The sequence below is a fragment of the Dreissena polymorpha genome, chromosome 2 (assembly GCF_020536995.1).
Source record: "Dreissena polymorpha isolate Duluth1 chromosome 2, UMN_Dpol_1.0, whole genome shotgun sequence".
Taxonomy (NCBI): domain Eukaryota; kingdom Metazoa; phylum Mollusca; class Bivalvia; order Myida; family Dreissenidae; genus Dreissena; species Dreissena polymorpha.
Genome location: NC_068356.1, coordinates 116676575 through 116693647, shown reverse-complemented (window position 1 = coordinate 116693647; position 17073 = coordinate 116676575). Strand labels below are relative to the sequence as shown.

At 37.9% G+C, this 17073-nt stretch overlaps 2 protein-coding genes across 6 annotated transcripts in view; both read left to right on the top strand.

Annotated features, from left to right (window-relative positions):
• The window catches only part of LOC127868632 (phospholipid-transporting ATPase ABCA3-like), a 66742-nt gene that overhangs the window by 42093 nt on the left and 7576 nt on the right, over window positions 1-17073 (top strand). The gene's annotated exons all lie outside the window — the stretch shown is intronic.
• Window positions 2103-15708, top strand: LOC127868644 (phospholipid-transporting ATPase ABCA3-like). 2 transcript variants are annotated; one of them, XM_052410575.1, is made up of 12 exons: window positions 2103-2275; window positions 6076-6413; window positions 7612-7923; window positions 8858-9117; window positions 9541-9775; window positions 10316-10489; window positions 11273-11454; window positions 11616-11684; window positions 14351-14480; window positions 14618-14772; window positions 15062-15218; window positions 15570-15708. In XM_052410575.1, exons 2-11 carry the CDS (start codon window positions 6119-6121, stop codon window positions 15101-15103), a joined length of 1854 nt encoding a protein of 617 aa, XP_052266535.1. In that variant the 5' UTR covers window positions 2103-2275; window positions 6076-6118; the 3' UTR covers window positions 15104-15218; window positions 15570-15708. The 2 variants fall into 2 exon arrangements, with proteins under 2 accessions (XP_052266535.1, XP_052266534.1); XM_052410574.1 differs by having other exon boundaries at window positions 2104-2275; window positions 11616-11753.

Sequence of the window (17073 nt, the reverse complement as noted above, 5' to 3'; positions counted from 1 at the left end):
AGTTAATTTCCTACTTCGTCATCGTGCATTGTTCGATGTACGAGGTCAAATTTCAGCTCATGACAACCTTAGAGGCCAAATCTGTATGCAACTTGGTGTGAATGTTAATCTTGACGATTTAAAGGCCACGTTCGAATTTGGATCAAGGGGTCCCCAAATTGAGTTATCTAGGTTATCTCTTAGAAAACTCATGTTACCACTCTAGAAGCCACATGTATTACTCAGTCTTCATGAAACTTGGCCAATATTCTATATCTTGACATTAACTAGGCATAGTTCGAATATGAGTCAAGTGGGATGAACACCTAGGTTACCAGGCCCAATCTTGATGAAACCTTCTTTGAATGCTATATTGACATAGTCTAGGCGTAATTATACCCCCACAAACGAAGATCAGGGGGGTATAAAGGAATGAACTTGTCTTTCGGTCTGTCTGTCGGTCGATCCGTATTTAGTGTCCGCTCTCTAATTCAAGTTGTTATCATCCGATCTTCATTAAACCTGGTCAGATGTTCTATCTAGATGATGTGTAGGTCAAGTTCGAATATGGATCATGCCGGGTCAAAAACTAGGTAACGGGGTCACTTAGTGCGTTTTAAACATTGAGCATGATGTCCGGTCTCTAAGTCAAGTAGTTTTCATCCAAACTTCACCAAACTTGGTCAGAAGTTGTATCTATATGATTTCTAGGACAAGTTCGAACATGGGTCATGTCAGATCAAAAACTAGGTCACGGGATCACTCAGTGCGTTTTAAACATTGAGCATGGTGTCTGCTCTCTAATTCAAGTAGTTTTCATCCGATCTTCACAAAACTTGGTCAAAAGTTATATTCAAATGGTGTATAGGTCAAATTTTAATATGGGTCATGCCGGATCAAAAACTAGGTCACGGGGTTACTTAGTGTGTTTTAAACATTCAGCATGTTGTCCGCTCTCTAATTCAAGTAGTTTTCATCCAATATCTTCACCAAACTTGGTCAGAAGTTTTATCTAGATGATCTCTACGCCAAGATTGAACATGGGCCAAGTCGGGCCAAAAGCTAGGTCACGGGGTCACTTAGTGCGTTTTTTAACATTCAGCATTGTGTTCGCTCTCTAATTCAAGTAGTTTTCATCCTATCTTCACCAACCAAACTTGGTCAGAAGTTTGATCTAGATGATCTTAAGGCCAAGTTCGAACCTGGGCCATTCCAGATCAAAAACGAGGTCACGGGGTCACTTAGTACGTTTTACACATTCAGCATGGTGTCCGCTCTCTAATTCAAGTAGTTGTCATCCGATCTTCACCATATTTGGCCAGAAGTTGTATCTAGATGATTTGTAGGTCAAGTTCGAACATGGGCCATGCCGGGTCAGAAACTAGGTCAAGGGGTCACGGTGTCCGCTGTTTTTTGTGACGACAACATGCAAAATATTCTGTGTCAATGCGGCATGTGGGGGTATTCGTAACGTCTGTGACAAAGCTCTAGTTTAAGTCAAGTGTGGTAAAAAACTGTGTCACTAGATGGAATCTTAGAAAAACTTGATCAGAATAATTTTCTTGTCAAATATCCGGACCAAGTTCGAATCTCGATCATATGGGATAAAATGATTTTGTCGAATCTTAGAAGAACATTGATACCACTCTAGAAGCCTTATTTAGGAATAAACATTGATGGAACTTAGTCAGTTCGTTTTTAATTCATAAAATCAAGGCCAAGATAACATCTTGGACAAGGGTCAAGTAGTGTAAAAAAAACACTAGGTCACCGGCTTACATCGTAGAAAAACACATCAACTACTATAAATGTCAATTTTGATAGTCATGATGAAACTTGGTCTGCATATTTGTCTTGACCATATCCTGGTCAAGTTTAAAACATTGTCACGCTTAGTCAAGAACTAGCAACGAGTTCAAATATTTGACAGTTGTTGTTTAATTTAAACTCAAGTGAGCGATTGAGGGTTAACACGCCCCTCTTGTTTCGTCCATATTGTTCTGTCTGTAAAAAATCCCTTTTAACCCAACTACACGTTGCTATATAATGTTAAAGTATCGACAGGCGGATATCAGGTGGTTGTGTGTAACGGCATGTGATTGACAACGTTCAAAGGTTTGTCCATAGCCGGTAGTGAAATACATCACAATGATTAATCGCCTGATAAAGCATTTAAGTACGCTCAATAAAAACTGAGGAGGTTGGGTAAGATAACGTTTGGCAATATGATGGATTCTTGGTCCACATAAACCTATGGATAATTGTATTCGTTGAGTTTGTATTTGAAACTAATTTTGTAAGTATTTGTTTAATAGTATTTTCCACAGTATTCAGTGTTATATAAAGAGATGATTGCACATTTTATGATATTCTTATAATCGATACGAACGCTGTTGTATTATTTGTATATTTAATCTTCGTAAAGGTGGCGATATGAAACACAAATGCTAATATGATGAAAATAATTTGTATAAAATACTGCATTGTACCGTTAAGCTATGACAGACATACACTTAGAATATGTATACTTTTCAGAAACTGCTTACAAATCAGCCTTTATTCGAAACGTTTACAATATATGAAGTGGTTTCATGTTGATATCGATTGCATTATAATTGTACCGGTTTGAAGTTTATCTAATCGTGACGAAGTTAATCTAATAATTTGAAGATGTTCTGAATTGAATTCTATCAAAGGTTAATTTCATGTCTAGTTTTTATTTTGAAAGTTTGATTGATTTTACATTGCATTATACGCTGTATCGTATCGTAACTAAATCGAAACATTTAATAAGCGTGTATGTTCAACATTAACACATATGCTCTCTTGTGTTTTTATGCCCCCTTTCGAAGAAAAGGGGGTATATAGTTTTTGTACTGTCCGTCAGTCTCTCAGTCTGTCAGTCTGTCACACTTTTCGTGTCCGCTCTCTAATTCAAATAGTTTTCATCCGATCTTTACCAAACTTAGTCAGAAGTTGTATCTAGACAATATCTAGGTCAAGTTCGAATATGGGTCATGCAGGGTCAAAAACTAGGTCACGGGGTCACTTAGTGCATTTCAATAACTTCTATCAAAGCGTGTATTCGGGGCATATGTCATCCTATGGAGACAGCTCTTGTTTGGTACATTGGAAGAAACCATGAATCACGGTAAATGTTAACAGTTTGTCACTCTCATGTTCAGTGAATGTAAAGGTTGGCTTACTCACATGTAACAATTTTAACAGATTGGTGAAGAGCAGACAGCGTTGAGTAATTTGTTTGGTTAGAAACCCACGTGACCGAGCCTGTCTCGAACACCGGACCACCGATCCGAAAGTCAGCGTCTTACAGCTAGACCACGATTGCGATACCGCATTCATTTGGCGTGTATATTTTCACTATTTTGTTTCCCATTTGAGTACAACGTGCTTGTGGTGAGTCTTTTTGACCGCCCTTTGACCATCGTTCGTCGTATGCCGTACGTTGTTCGGCTAAAATTAGATCATTAGGTAAAATTTAAGAAAAAGCTTGCACACAGATACCACATTTTCGCCCATTCATCAATAAACTTGATGAGAACTTTTAAGTAAATAATATCTAAAATGATAAGTCCAGTTCTAAATTTGTTCGGTGATTATTTGACCTTGTGAGCACTTTAAAAAAACATTGGCTACAGGCTGGGCAGTTTTCCTTAAATGGCTATAGTGAAACTGTACGTTCACTCTGGAAGTCAGATTTTTGGCCAAATGATCATTAAACATTGTCCAAACATTTTCGAGCCCTCCTTCGAAGAAGGCAGCATTAAGTTTGCCGTCCAAAAATTCCTGACTTAGTCATAGCATAACCATAAATTGATGTTTAAAAAAAAATAAATCTGCACATAATAAATAATCTCCCAAGCTCAAAGGTAAAGGTCATAGAGGTTAAAATTTGGCTTTAACATCTCTTTTCCAGACTGTAACTGTGTCTGTCATAATGTAATTTTAAGATAACTTACCGAAAGTGACCATCATGTGTAGACGACGTTTTACTTTTAAGAGATGTCGTCCTACCTTAAAAGTGAACTTCACCCTTAAAGGGACCTTTTCATGTTTTTGGTACATTGACAAAATTGAAAAAAATGCTTCAGATTTTCAAATTTTCGTTGTAGTTATATTTGCGAGGAAACAGTAATACCGAAAATTAATCAGGCTCTTAAATCCATTATATGCGTATGTTTACGATTTAAAAACCTGAAAATTATAAAGCGCTAGAAACGCGAAACGATTGCATAATTTGGGGTGGGGGTGGGGGTGTTGTTATCGTTATATTTTGTGATTGCGTATATAAAGTATAAAATACGCATCATAGCATATGAGAGCGGATGGCCGACTGTTTTCAGCGCTAGACTTTTACTCTATTGGTTAGTTGTTCGAGCCCAGTTATGGATTACTTTTTATCCCCTACCGGTGAAACCGGAGGGGACTTATGGTTTGCATTTCGTCAGTCAGTCTGTCAGTCAGTCAGTCAGTCAGTCAGTCAGTCAGTCAGTCAGTCAGTCAGTCAGTCAGTCAGTCAGTCAGTCAGTCAGTCAGTCAGTCAGTCAGTCAGTCAGTCAGTCAGTCAGTCAGTCAGTCAGTCAGTCAGTCAGTCAGTCAGTCAGTCTGTCTATCAGACTTTTCTGGATCCTGCGATAACTTTATAAGTTCTTCATTTTTTTCATGAAACTTTAAACATGGATAGATGGCAATATGTAGATTATGCACGTCATTTCATTTTGTTCCTACGTCAACAATGCTGGTTCTTGCTATGGCAACAAATATATATATATATATATATATATATATATATATATATATATATATATATATATATATATATATATATATATATATATATAATCTGAAAATGGTGTAGTTTCACCGGTAGGAGATAATATTGCTTGGCAATCTCTTGTTTTCTTTAATTTTATTCTTCTTTTTAATTATTTTAAAGAGGATATTTTTAGTTTCACTATTTACATTTATCCATTTAAAACGTTTAATGAAAAACTTCATAAAATGCCAAAATCTGTGAAAAGGTCTCTTTAAAGGTCGGAGATCCAATTTGGCCGACCAAAAGCGTGTCCGGTTCGAAATTTTGCCATTAATCAGTTAAAATGTAACTGACCAAAATCACTTCCATGAGGAGACGGAGTGTCGCGTGTATCTCCCGTCACTCTACCTCACAGGTCAAGATCGCATTTAGAGGTCAAATTTCTTTTTTTTTCTCTCTATAAAACAGTTCATTTGTTGCTGGAATAAAATAATTTATTTTATAAGAAAACATTTTTTTCCGTCGTATTTTATGTTTATCGGTTTTACTTGGGAGGAGATGAAGACTGCTATTGATTTTGAGGTCAAAAAGTCAACACCAAGATCACGGAGGCCTTTGATATAAAATACTAGATACAACCGTCAGTTTGAGTGCCGTAAGAACCCGTAGTAACAGTACCTTTAGCCGACTTTCAATTATGATTTAACGCTACTTTAACATGTATGGTAACTCATGAAATGAGCACTGTGCAAATAACGGACATACATGTTACCGCCATCTTAAAAAATAGTTCAGTAATTAAACTTTAATTGTCTGTGACAGAATGTTTGCAAAAAAACTGTTAAAGTCATTGTATTGAACAATATACTAGTATTTATTTTCACTGTTGGCTGTTAAACAACTGGTATAAAAAGTCAAGAATGTTTTTGGTGGTGTGCGACGGGGGCATTATTTTTTTACATACATCTCTTGTGTTTAATAAAATCTCAACCGGGTTCGAAAATGTACCGGTCCGTTGAAAAACATGACAGCCCGGATGCGTGGCATTTTAAAATGGTTAAAGTGAAATATTGTTCACATTCTTAAAGTCAAATTTTGGTCATATAATCATGAAACTTGATGAGAACTTTTTTAAAGATATATTGGCCGAGTTTTAAAAGGGTTTCGGTGAATTAAGAAATATGGCCGCCATGATGCAGGGAAGGTTCTCTTGTATGGCTATTGTAAAATCCTACATATTCCGATCAGTGAAATTCCTCAGGTGAGAGCCATAGGGCAATTCGAAACGTACTTTTATTTTTTGCATTTATTTATTATAGGTAGAGCGCATAGACGCCAAATTTGAACACCCCGCAGCCAGCGATGTCGAGACAAGGGAGACATTTCTTGCTGCTGCTCTGGAAGAACTTTCTGCTTCAGAAGCGGAAGGTCAAGACAACGGTCTTCGAAATCGGACTACCTACGTTCTTCGCTCTCATCCTCATTTTCATCCGCCTCAGGGTGACGGGCGAGATGGAAGAGAAAAATGTATGGAGAGAGTGCAACGGATGGAAACAACTTTCTTCGACGCTACCGAAAAATCTGAGTTTTACCCCTGACAACGAAGTCACACGTAAAGTCATGCATCACGTTGTTAGTCAGCAAATAGGAATCATCGGTAATGACACGAATTATAAGTATTTCTTCAAGTTAATCTTTATATTAATGGCAAACTAAGTGTGTCTTATTATTACAAAGGGATAGGTCTATTCGAAAACAATCCACACTTGGTACAAATACACTTCGCGCATGTATACAAGCAATGTTTTGTTAAACAGTCACTATTTTAGTGTTTTTGTCCATGACAAGTCTAACTATTGACGCTGCGGTACAATAGCAATACAGCCCTCTTATATTGGCTCTATATTGTATGCTGTGCCCTGGTCTAGGGATATCAGTTCTGCAGCGCAATCCCATTCAACAGAGTGAACATATCTTGTGTCGGAACATAATAATGTTGTATTCGTGTCCATAGAAAAAGGCTGCCTAGATTCTGAAGGTGGAAGAACTGTTCTTTCGGGTCGTCCATAAGGTTGTGTGTGATCCTATAGACCATTACAAGATTAGCGTTGGATGTACGTTGCTGCTTGTTCCAGACATGTTCTTGTAGTATCGTGGTACTGGTTGCGGTGTATGGGTCATATTCTGTGTGTGCGTACAATGCGAGGATTGGCGTAACAAATGTCTAGTTCGACTTGATAGTGTTGTACCGTGAGCACTGTAAACGTTTCTTAGTTTATTTTAAGTGTGTGTGTGTGAGGGGATATAGCTTTTTAAGGCTTTATTTGCTATTTAATCTACATTGTTGCTCTAGTATTGCTTTGTTTAAGTTGACCCCGTCAATAAACTGCGCGGTAGTTATAGTGTTTAGTAAATTTGCTCCATGAAGGCTCCATTAATCGTCTGACATTTTCTGAGTTTATCGGCTGGGGTCACACCCACTTTCGTCGCTGGCAGCGAACAAAGAGGGATATCTTATTCAAAGATTTAACTAATGCTCTTGTGGTCCCACCTTGTTCAGTCGTGACGCGGAAAAACATCAACATAATTGCTGAAGTTGAGGAGTATCACGTCGAAGTGTTTATCTTCATCTACTGCTGAGGAAAGACCTTGCAGTCTTTCATCGAGATATTGCTTATTCACCAATTTCCAAAACTTTTTCAGTTCTTTTATACATACATGTTGTTATGTAGTTATTTCACTGGCAACTGTTTTGTTTTAATTCATGCGAATTCGATTTTAATTGCTAAACACGATTATTTTACTTCAATATTAGTCTATACAATTCAATATAATAAAAGGTAACTTTTTTACAGGTACGCAGGGCTTAAGTTCTGAGGATGAGATGGTGCGCTTTTTGATGTTTGAAAATGCCACCGTCAACAACACAAGAGATTATCTAGCGGGTGTCGTGTTCTCCAACAGTTTCTCTGGAAACGGTTCCAGTTCACCCAAGAATATCGTGTATAAGCTCCGATTCTCATCATCGCCACGCAATTCTAAGGAGATTTGGAAATTTGGACTGAATCCATACCGTATGAACAACAACTGGCAAACCGATTTCGTTTTCCCGTTGTTCCAACAAGTTGGACCAAGGACCCCTGATAAGACTTGTGGTGGACCACCAGGTTTGTTTGATATTTGTTGTTCCTGTTAAACATTAAAATTCTTGTAATTTATGAAAATTGATAATTTAAGCTGTTAATGTTGAATTTCACCTCTTCTGAAGTTGAATTTTCCTCTATGATTTTCATTTAACTGAAATCATACAAACGGAATCTTAATATGGCGTCCTCATATCCGTCTTGTCAATCTCTCCAAATATGTGGGTATATGTTTTAAACGTAAGCGTAAAACAACAGGGGGCGATTCCACAAAGTCTGTGTTTTACCCAATCTTAACGATTTTATACTCATAATTTTTTACTTTATTAAATGTTTAATATTGTTCAGATTGTAACGAATTTGGCTCGTGATGAATTTGTCAAAAGCTCTGTCAGAGTACAAATCCCCTGAACACAAAGTAACGTAAATAAACTATGAACTCACAATTGAAAACGTAAATTCACTTTATCACCATTTCAGATTTTTGCGTTGTAATTTAGCGAACGAAATCAGCTGGCGACAAGAACATTTACTTATTATAATTTGGTATGCTTTCCATCAATGCTAACGCACCAAACCAGTGGGTTTGACAACTTATTTCTCCTCGTTGTAATTTGTCTTTATAGAAAATTTGATTGCACTTACTGGTTAATATTTATATTGGAATATTAGTCTAGTTTCTAAAACAACGTTTAAAATTATTTATGTTATCAAGTTGAAATGATCTCATATTGATGTTGTTCTGTCCCACATTACGGGTTGAGTGGCGGGATGCCAACGCTCTAAGGCATCAAATAAACTTTTCTGTATACATACTAGAAAAAAGGCGACATTCATGTGCTAATAGTATTAAAAGAACGAAGAATAAATTCAACACGTTACTATAAAGAACCAGCCATCTCCTTATTATATAAATTACTTCAGCTTTAAAATATCGAAGTGTTCAATAAATATACAGGTTATGCGCCGGAAGGCTTTCTTGCTGTACAAAACGCCGTCAACATGGCCATCATAAAGGTCGCAGAGAGAGGAACCTCTCCCAACATGACTCCTTACGCCGATATGTCCCTGATACGACATCCTGACCCCGCATACAACGCCGACAACTTCATCTTGGTAATTCAGCAGCAGTTCCCTCTTATCATCATGCTAAGCTTTGTCCTAGTGGCCCTTAACGTCGTAAAAGATGTGGTGCACGAGAAGGAAAGAAAACTCAAGGTAAGACACGTTACTTAAAATAAATACGTATAATTATAGGCATATGCCTTTGTTATTTTGCAGTGATTAAGAAAAACAAAACTGTTGCGCAATTTGTTCTGTTTTTGCATTCTAAACTACGTCGAATCGTAATCTGTTGTGTTTCTGTTCTAATAACATTGTAATGTTTTAAAATGTTTTGTTAAAAAGTCTATGCCAAAAGTGGGGTTTTGGCACCATTAAACAGGTCTGCTACGCCTAAATCTATAGGCGATGACACTAGTTGTATTAATTTGTTTTTGCGTTTTTTCTTTATCTTTTGTCCCATGTTATATTGTTAAGTAATGTTTCACCTGCCGTATATAAAGGTACCTAGTGTGTTTATAATATGTATCTCCTACTGGTGCAAATAGTGTTTCACTATGCTTATATGCGTTTACACAGGAATCTATGAAAATGATGGGTCTCAACAATTGGCTTCATTGGACTGCATGGTTCGTGAAATACCTGCTGTTTTTGTGCATCACTGTGGGGGTCATGACCCTGCTCCTGTGCGTGGGGACAGCTAAAGGGCCAGTAATAGGCAAGACGGACCCTTCTGTGGTCTTCGTATACCTCATCGTGTACTCCGTTTCCACCATATCGTTCTGCTTTGCCGTAAGCGTCTTCTTCAGTAAAGGTATGCGAAATGTAAATACGAGGAAAACAACTGTTTTAGAACTGTGTCATGAAAATGATATGTTTGGTAGTATTATCATTTTTAGCTCACCTGAGCACAAGGTTCTCATGGTGAGCTATTGTAATCGCCGTGTGTCCGTCGTCCGTCGTGCGTCGTACATAGTCAAGATTTACCCTTTTAACACTCTAAAGGTCACATTTATTGTCCAATCTTCATGAAACTTGGTCAGAACATGTGTCTCAATAATTTATCAGCTGAGTTCTAAAACGGTTCCGGTCCGTTGAAATACAGGGCCGCCAGGGGCGGTGTAGTTTTCGATATACGGCTAAAGTAAAACTTTGTTAAGACTCAACAAGTATTATTTATTGTCCAATCGTCATGGAACCTGGTCAGAGCATTTGTTCTTGTAATACATCGACTGAGTTCCAAAATGGTTTCAGCTTGTTAAAAAATGGCTGCCAGAGGTCGGTCCAGTTTACATTGTATGGCTATAGTAAAACCTTACATTTTTTATTGTAATTATCTTTTTTCATTATCCAGCCAACTCTGGCGCTGCAGCCGGTGGGTTTCTGTTCTTCGTGACATACATCCCCTACTTCTTTATCCAGCCGCGTTATGCGACCTTTACCTGGGGACAGAAGCTGGTTTCCAGCCTCGTTTCCAACGTCGCCATGGCGTACGGAGGCCAAATTATAGGCATGTTTGAAGGAACAGGTAGCATTCTTTAAATATCTTTAATTTTTGCACAAATAATAAAATGAATGAAGTTGATTATTTTGAAACATTCCCTTTGATGAATTATTATTCTTTTGTACGAAAATTGGGACATTAATAGCAGATATGTAAAACCAGTTCGAACTGAAACGTTGATGTGTGAATGACGAATGAAAGCTATTGAATGATTACTAACTTAAAACACATCTGCAATATTTATTATGGATGAGTGATTACGTCGTAATATGTCTTCAGTATCATACGGAAAACATTAAATCATGACGGTTTTAGGCGAACTGTTCAAGATGACCTAAACGTTTTAATATATTTGTTAATTAAAACTTTCAGGGCAGCAAAGAAATCCAGAATTTTACTCAGACAATTTGTATTTTATTTTCTGGTAAACTAAACGTTAAAGTATATTGTACACAATATCTTGCTGTAAATATTGAAAATTAAGTCCTACAAATTGTTAGTGTATATGATTTCTAAACGTTAACAGGGTCGCTCTTTGACAGAACTGCTGCAATCATTTTATAAGGCATTCATTACCACATATGTGCGTATGATAAATTCAATTAATGTAGACCAAATATCTGTGTTATATCAATAAAAACGAAGAATATTGTGTGTGCAGGTTGTTTTACATGTTCTGTTTTACAATTATATACAGGAAAGTGGGTTGGTTTTCACGAACTTGGTTCTGTACACTAATTTGAGCATGTGTTTGATACGCTGTTGTAAATTATTCCAAGCTATAATTCTCCAAAATCTGTTTGGCAGGCGAGGGTGTTCAATGGAGCAACATTCGAAGAGGGGCGTCTATAGATGATAATTTCTCGTTGTTCAATGTCATAATGATGATGCTGGCGGACGCCGTACTTTACGGAATGATTACGTGGTATGTGGAGGCCGTGTTTCCAGGAGAATACGGCGTTCCACAGAAATGGTACTTCCCGTTCACTGTGAGTACCTTATTCACTTCTGCACTGTGATCAATGTTCATAGAGAAAACGAAAATATTTTCAAAGAATTTAAAACCATGGTAGATTCCGTCAGTAACAGTCTTTTCTTAAAGATATATACATCCGTATGTTGTAAGTATTTGATTATTTTCTGTATGCAGTGCTCGTATTGGTGCGGAACGCATTCAGATGAGTTTGTGCTCGAAGATAAGGGAAGATCAATTGGGCAGGTACCGGAGTACTTTGAGGCAGACCCAGAGGGCAAAAAGGCAGGAATATCGATCCGCAATCTCCGAAAGGTTGGTTTTGTCTTTAAATTACACGACACGTGTTTCCAGTTGTTTCGTATATCGGGAGTCATTGATAATAATAATAATAATACCACATTTATATAGCGCCCTTTTCAGACAGTATTGTGCGTTCAAAGGCGCTTTATACAAAATGTACATGTATAGCAAATAACATTTGTTAAAGCATCAAATTTAAGAGCACATTATAATAATAAAACGTAATACAAGAACTGGCTTTATCATATGACGATTAAAAAAAAGAAAACGCCTGATGGCTGTTGTACTGGGCAGTATATTACCATGTGTATGTTGTACAGGGCAGTATATTACCATGTGGCTCTTGTACAGTGTAGTGTATTACCATGTGTCTGTTGTACAGGGCAGTATATTACCATTTGGCTCTTGTACAGGGCAGTATATTACCATGTGTCTGTTGTACAGGGCAGTATATAACCATGTGTCTGTTGTACAGGGCAGTATATTACCATTTGGCTCTTGTACAGGGCAGTATATTACCATGTGTCTGTTGTACAGGGCAGTATATAACCATGTGTCTGTTGTACAGGGCAGTATATAACCATGTGTCTGTTGTACAGGGCAGTATATTACCACGTGTCTGTTGTACAGGGCAGTATATTACCATGTGGCTCTTGTACAGGGCAGTATATTACCATTTGGCTCTTGTACAGGGCAGTATATTACCATGTGTCTGTTGTACAGGGCAGTATATAACCATGTGTCTGTTGTACAGGGCAGTATATTACCATGTGGCTCTTGTACAGGGCAGTATATTACCATGTGTCTGTTGTACAGGGCAGTATATTACCATGTGTCTGTTGTACAGGGCAGTATATTACCATATGGCTGTTGTACAGGGCAGTATATTACCATGTGTCTGTTGTACAGGGCAGTATATTACCATATGGCTGTTGTACAGGGCAGTATATTACCATGTGTCTGTTGTACAGGGCAGTATATTACCATGTGTCTGTTGTACAGGGAAGTATATTACCATTTGGCTCTTGTACAGGGCAGTATATTACCATGTGTCTGTTGTACAGGGCAGTATATTACCATATGGCTGTTGTACAGGGCAGTATATTACCATGTGTCTGTTGTACAGGGCAGTATATTACCATGTGTCTGTTGTACAGGGCAGTATATAACCATGTGTCTGTTGTACAGGGCAGTATATTACCATTTGGCTCTTGTACAGGGCAGTATATTACCATGTGTCTGTTGTACAGGGCAGTATACTACCATGTGTCTGTTGTACAGGGCAGTATATAACCATGTGTCTGTTGTACAGGGCAGTATATTACCATTTGGCTCTTGTACAGGGCAGTATATTACCATGTGTCTGTTGTACAGGGCAGTATATAACCATGTGTCTGTTGTACAGGGCAGTATATTACCATGTGTCTGTTGTACAGGGCAGTATATTACCATATGGCTGTTGTACAGGGCAGTATATTACCATGTGTCTGTTGTACAGGGCAGTATATAACCATGTGTCTGTTGTACAGGGCAGTATATTACCATTTGGCTCTTGTACAGGGCAGTATATTACCATGTGTCTGTTGTACAGGGCAGTATATAACCATGTGTCTGTTGTACAGGGCAGTATATTACCATGTGGCTCTTGTACAGGGCAGTATATTACCATGTGTCTGTTGTACAGGGCAGTATATTACCATGTGTCTGTTGTACAGGGCAGTATATTACCATATGGCTGTTGTACAGGGCAGTATATTACCATGTGTCTGTTGTACAGGGCAGTATATTACCATATGGCTGTTGTACAGGGCAGTATATTACCATGTGTCTGTTGTACAGGGCAGTATATTACCATGTGTCTGTTGTACAGGGCAGTATATAACCATGTGTCTGTTGTACAGGGCAGTATATTACCATTTGGCTCTTGTACAGGGCAGTATATTACCATGTGTCTGTTGTACAGGGCAGTATACTACCATGTGTCTGTTGTACAGGGCAGTATATAACCATGTGTCTGTTGTACAGGGCAGTATATTACCATTTGGCTCTTGTACAGGGCAGTATATTACCATGTGTCTGTTGTACAGGGCAGTATATAACCATGTGTCTGTTGTACAGGGCAGTATATTACCATGTGTCTGTTGTACAGGGCAGTATATTACCATATGGCTGTTGTACAGGGCAGTATATTACCATGTGTCTCTTGTACAGGGCAGTATACTACCATGTGTCTGTTGTACAGGGCAGTGTATTACCATGTGTCTGTTGTACAGGGCAGTATATTACCATGTGTCTGTTGTATAGGGCAGTATATAACCATGTGTCTGTTGTACAGGGCAGTATATTACCATGTGTCTCTTGTACAGGGCAGTATATTACCATGTGTCTGTTGTACAGGGCAGTATACTACAATGCGGCTCTTTTACAGGGCAGTATTCTACAATGCGGCTCTTTTACAGGGCAGTATACTACCATGTGGCTCTTGTACAGGGCAGTATATAATGATAAAGAGGGATTGATCTTTGAATAACCATAACAGATGATCTAAGAGTTATAATATTACAATTGTTAACTATGTTAATAAACTAGTTTCTGTAATTGCTTTGCAGGAATTTAAAAACGGAGGGAAAAAGAAGGTGGCTGTTTGTGGTATGACCTTGGACCTGTATGAAGGTCACATTACAGCGCTCCTCGGTCACAATGGAGCCGGAAAGACAACCACTATGTCTATGCTGACAGGTTAGATTTTTATGTAAACCACTGAACCATATAAATAAATGTTAAATGAATTTGTTTACTATGTATTCACCTATCTGTTATGGCAGCATGAGAAAAGAAATATTTTATGAGTTGGAATAATATACTGGACATTATAGGTTTCATTCCCACGAGTAGTGGTACAGCCCGTGTGAATGGGTTCGACATAAGACAAGATATTGCTAACGTTCGCAGCAGCCTGGGCCTGTGTCCACAGCACGACGTTCTATTTGACAGCCTCACTGTAGAAGAGCATCTGACATTCTTTGCCAGGGTAAGAGCTTTGTTTCAAAGTGTAATCTCTCTTTCCTCATCTAGGAAAAAAACACATGGGTGTGATTTATTTGTTTTAAAGACCTATTAGCACTGTTGGTAACTGAAGTAAATTGCACAACTTAATTGTTATTATTGTCACTTATTTGACACAAAGCACCAAACTACTGAATACTTGAATTTTGAACCCAATATATGCGCTCTTTAACAAATGATTCACACATTACCACATACGTGCGTAATATATCGTGATTAAACAAAGCAATCAATAATGTGACTCGCTGCTTTAGTTGAAGGGCTATTCCTTGCTACGATTTGGAAGAGGAAATTAACCGAATGCTCCGCACAATCAATCTTGAGAACAAACGACACTCTCAGGCGATGACACTCTCAGGAGGTATGAAGCGTAAGCTATCAGTTGCCATAGCACTGATTGGAGGATCGAAGGTATCTTGAAATATTCTGCAACACTTTGTTTAATATTTAACTTTCCTTTGTAACCTTTTTTGTGATATATGTCGTTTTTGTTTGCTAAACGTATAATCGGTAACCTGTGTATGCAACTGTTCATTATTTACCCTTTTAAGTCGGTGTCAATGCGCAAGTTATTTCATACCTCTTTTATGTTTTTGAGGGTTAAAATATCACATATTAATGTGATAAAGCATTTGTTGTTTGGTAAAATGTACCGCGAACCTAAATGCAATTGCCGAGCATTGTAGTTAAACGTTAATCATGTAACTACCGTTTTGCTTAACGAACCAACATTTCATATCTACACAATCTGATCATTCGCAGGTTGTTATCCTAGATGAACCTTCATCTGGAATGGACCCAGAAGCCCGCAGACAACTTTGGAATATCCTGCAGCAGAATAAAGTCGGTCGCACGATAGTTTTGTCCACGCACTTTATGGACGAAGCAGATCACCTTGGCGACAGGATTGCAATCATGGCAGAAGGCGTTTTGAAATGTTGTGGAAGCTCAAAATTTCTGAAAAACAAATACGGTAATTGAGACGTATATTTAGTCCAAAAATCGTGTTAAAATATTGAACAATTATAACTAATGGTATTTGTGATACATGTATTTATCGCACAGGGCTATGGTCTTGGAAGGCTATGCTGTCTTATGATTTTCATCACACATGTTTATTTAAAGGGTCTGGGTACCACATGATAATTGTAAAGGCAGACAACTGTGACGTAAATTTCATAACGCAACGTATAAAGCATCACGTTCCGGATGCAAAACTGGAGAATAACGTCGCTGCCGAGCTTTCGTTCATTCTGCCAAAGGAGAGGTCCTCGGCTTTCGAGAAAATGTTTACGGAGTTCGACAGCAAACTAGGGGAAATGGGAATTCAGTGCTACGGCATCTCTGTTACAAAAATGGAAGAAGTGTTTTTGAGGTTTTAAAATGCTTTTCTTATTTTACCTTTTTACACCGATATGTATTATTATTAACCTAATGCATTCACCCAATTTTCGAAGAAAACTGCTAGTTACTGAAAATTTCATTGTATGATAAAGATCGCAGCAAATCATTATTATATACGTACACGAATGCATTTAGAAAAAGTCGTGTCATAACCAACGCTTTTTACTCCTTACACATGCCCCATAAGTATCAATGCCACTAAAGATAGACGTAGCCTGGTTTCTCGTTAGAGCAGGCAAATTTAGTGGATGTGAACTTTTTGCGATCATTCTTTTAAGCTCCCTAATATAACATAAGATAAGCAACTTAATTACAATAGTACATCTTCAGGTAACTACTTTCCCTGTTTTGCAGGGTAGGGGAACAATCTGTCGAAAATTCCAGTGATAGGTCAATTTCTCTCAGCGAGGTTCAGGACTTGTCTGTGATCCCCGCAAATGGCGTTACAAATGCTGCGAAGATTGAGCATGGAAACATACAAGGTTGAGCTCGATAAAGTTGTTTTTATGCTTACAATTACACACCTACGTTAATTTTGATTCATCGTCAATTGTTTGAAGCATGTATATTGTAAATGGTATACACTGCGAATATCCACTGTCCACTGTTTACAAAGGTAGTAAAAATGGCCATGATTGTGCCACCGTAACAAAGTAACGTGATATTGGAAACCGTATGGACGTCTTTTCGTCTGTCTGTTTGTCCGTATTTCTATCCGTCTGGCACAACTTTTTCAGCAAACTTTCTTCTGCACTTTTCAATGTAAAACATCGCAAGAATTGTTCCTTATGAAATTGTAGATTTGAATTATCCTTTATTAGAAAGTACAAAAGTTATGCCGCTATTTTTGCTATGTCTTTCA

Bases quoted from the DNA above. Each gene is read 5' to 3' on its own strand.
- LOC127868644 (XM_052410574.1), top strand. From the start codon at position 6,119: ATGTCGAGACAAGGGAGACATTTCTTGCTGCTGCTCTGGAAGAACTTT. The intron at 6,414-7,611 runs GTAATGACACGA...ACTTTTTTACAG, and splicing joins TCAGCAAATAGGAATCATCG to GTACGCAGGGCTTAAGTTCT. The intron at 9,776-10,315 runs GTATGCGAAATG...TTCATTATCCAG, and splicing joins AAGCGTCTTCTTCAGTAAAG to CCAACTCTGGCGCTGCAGCC.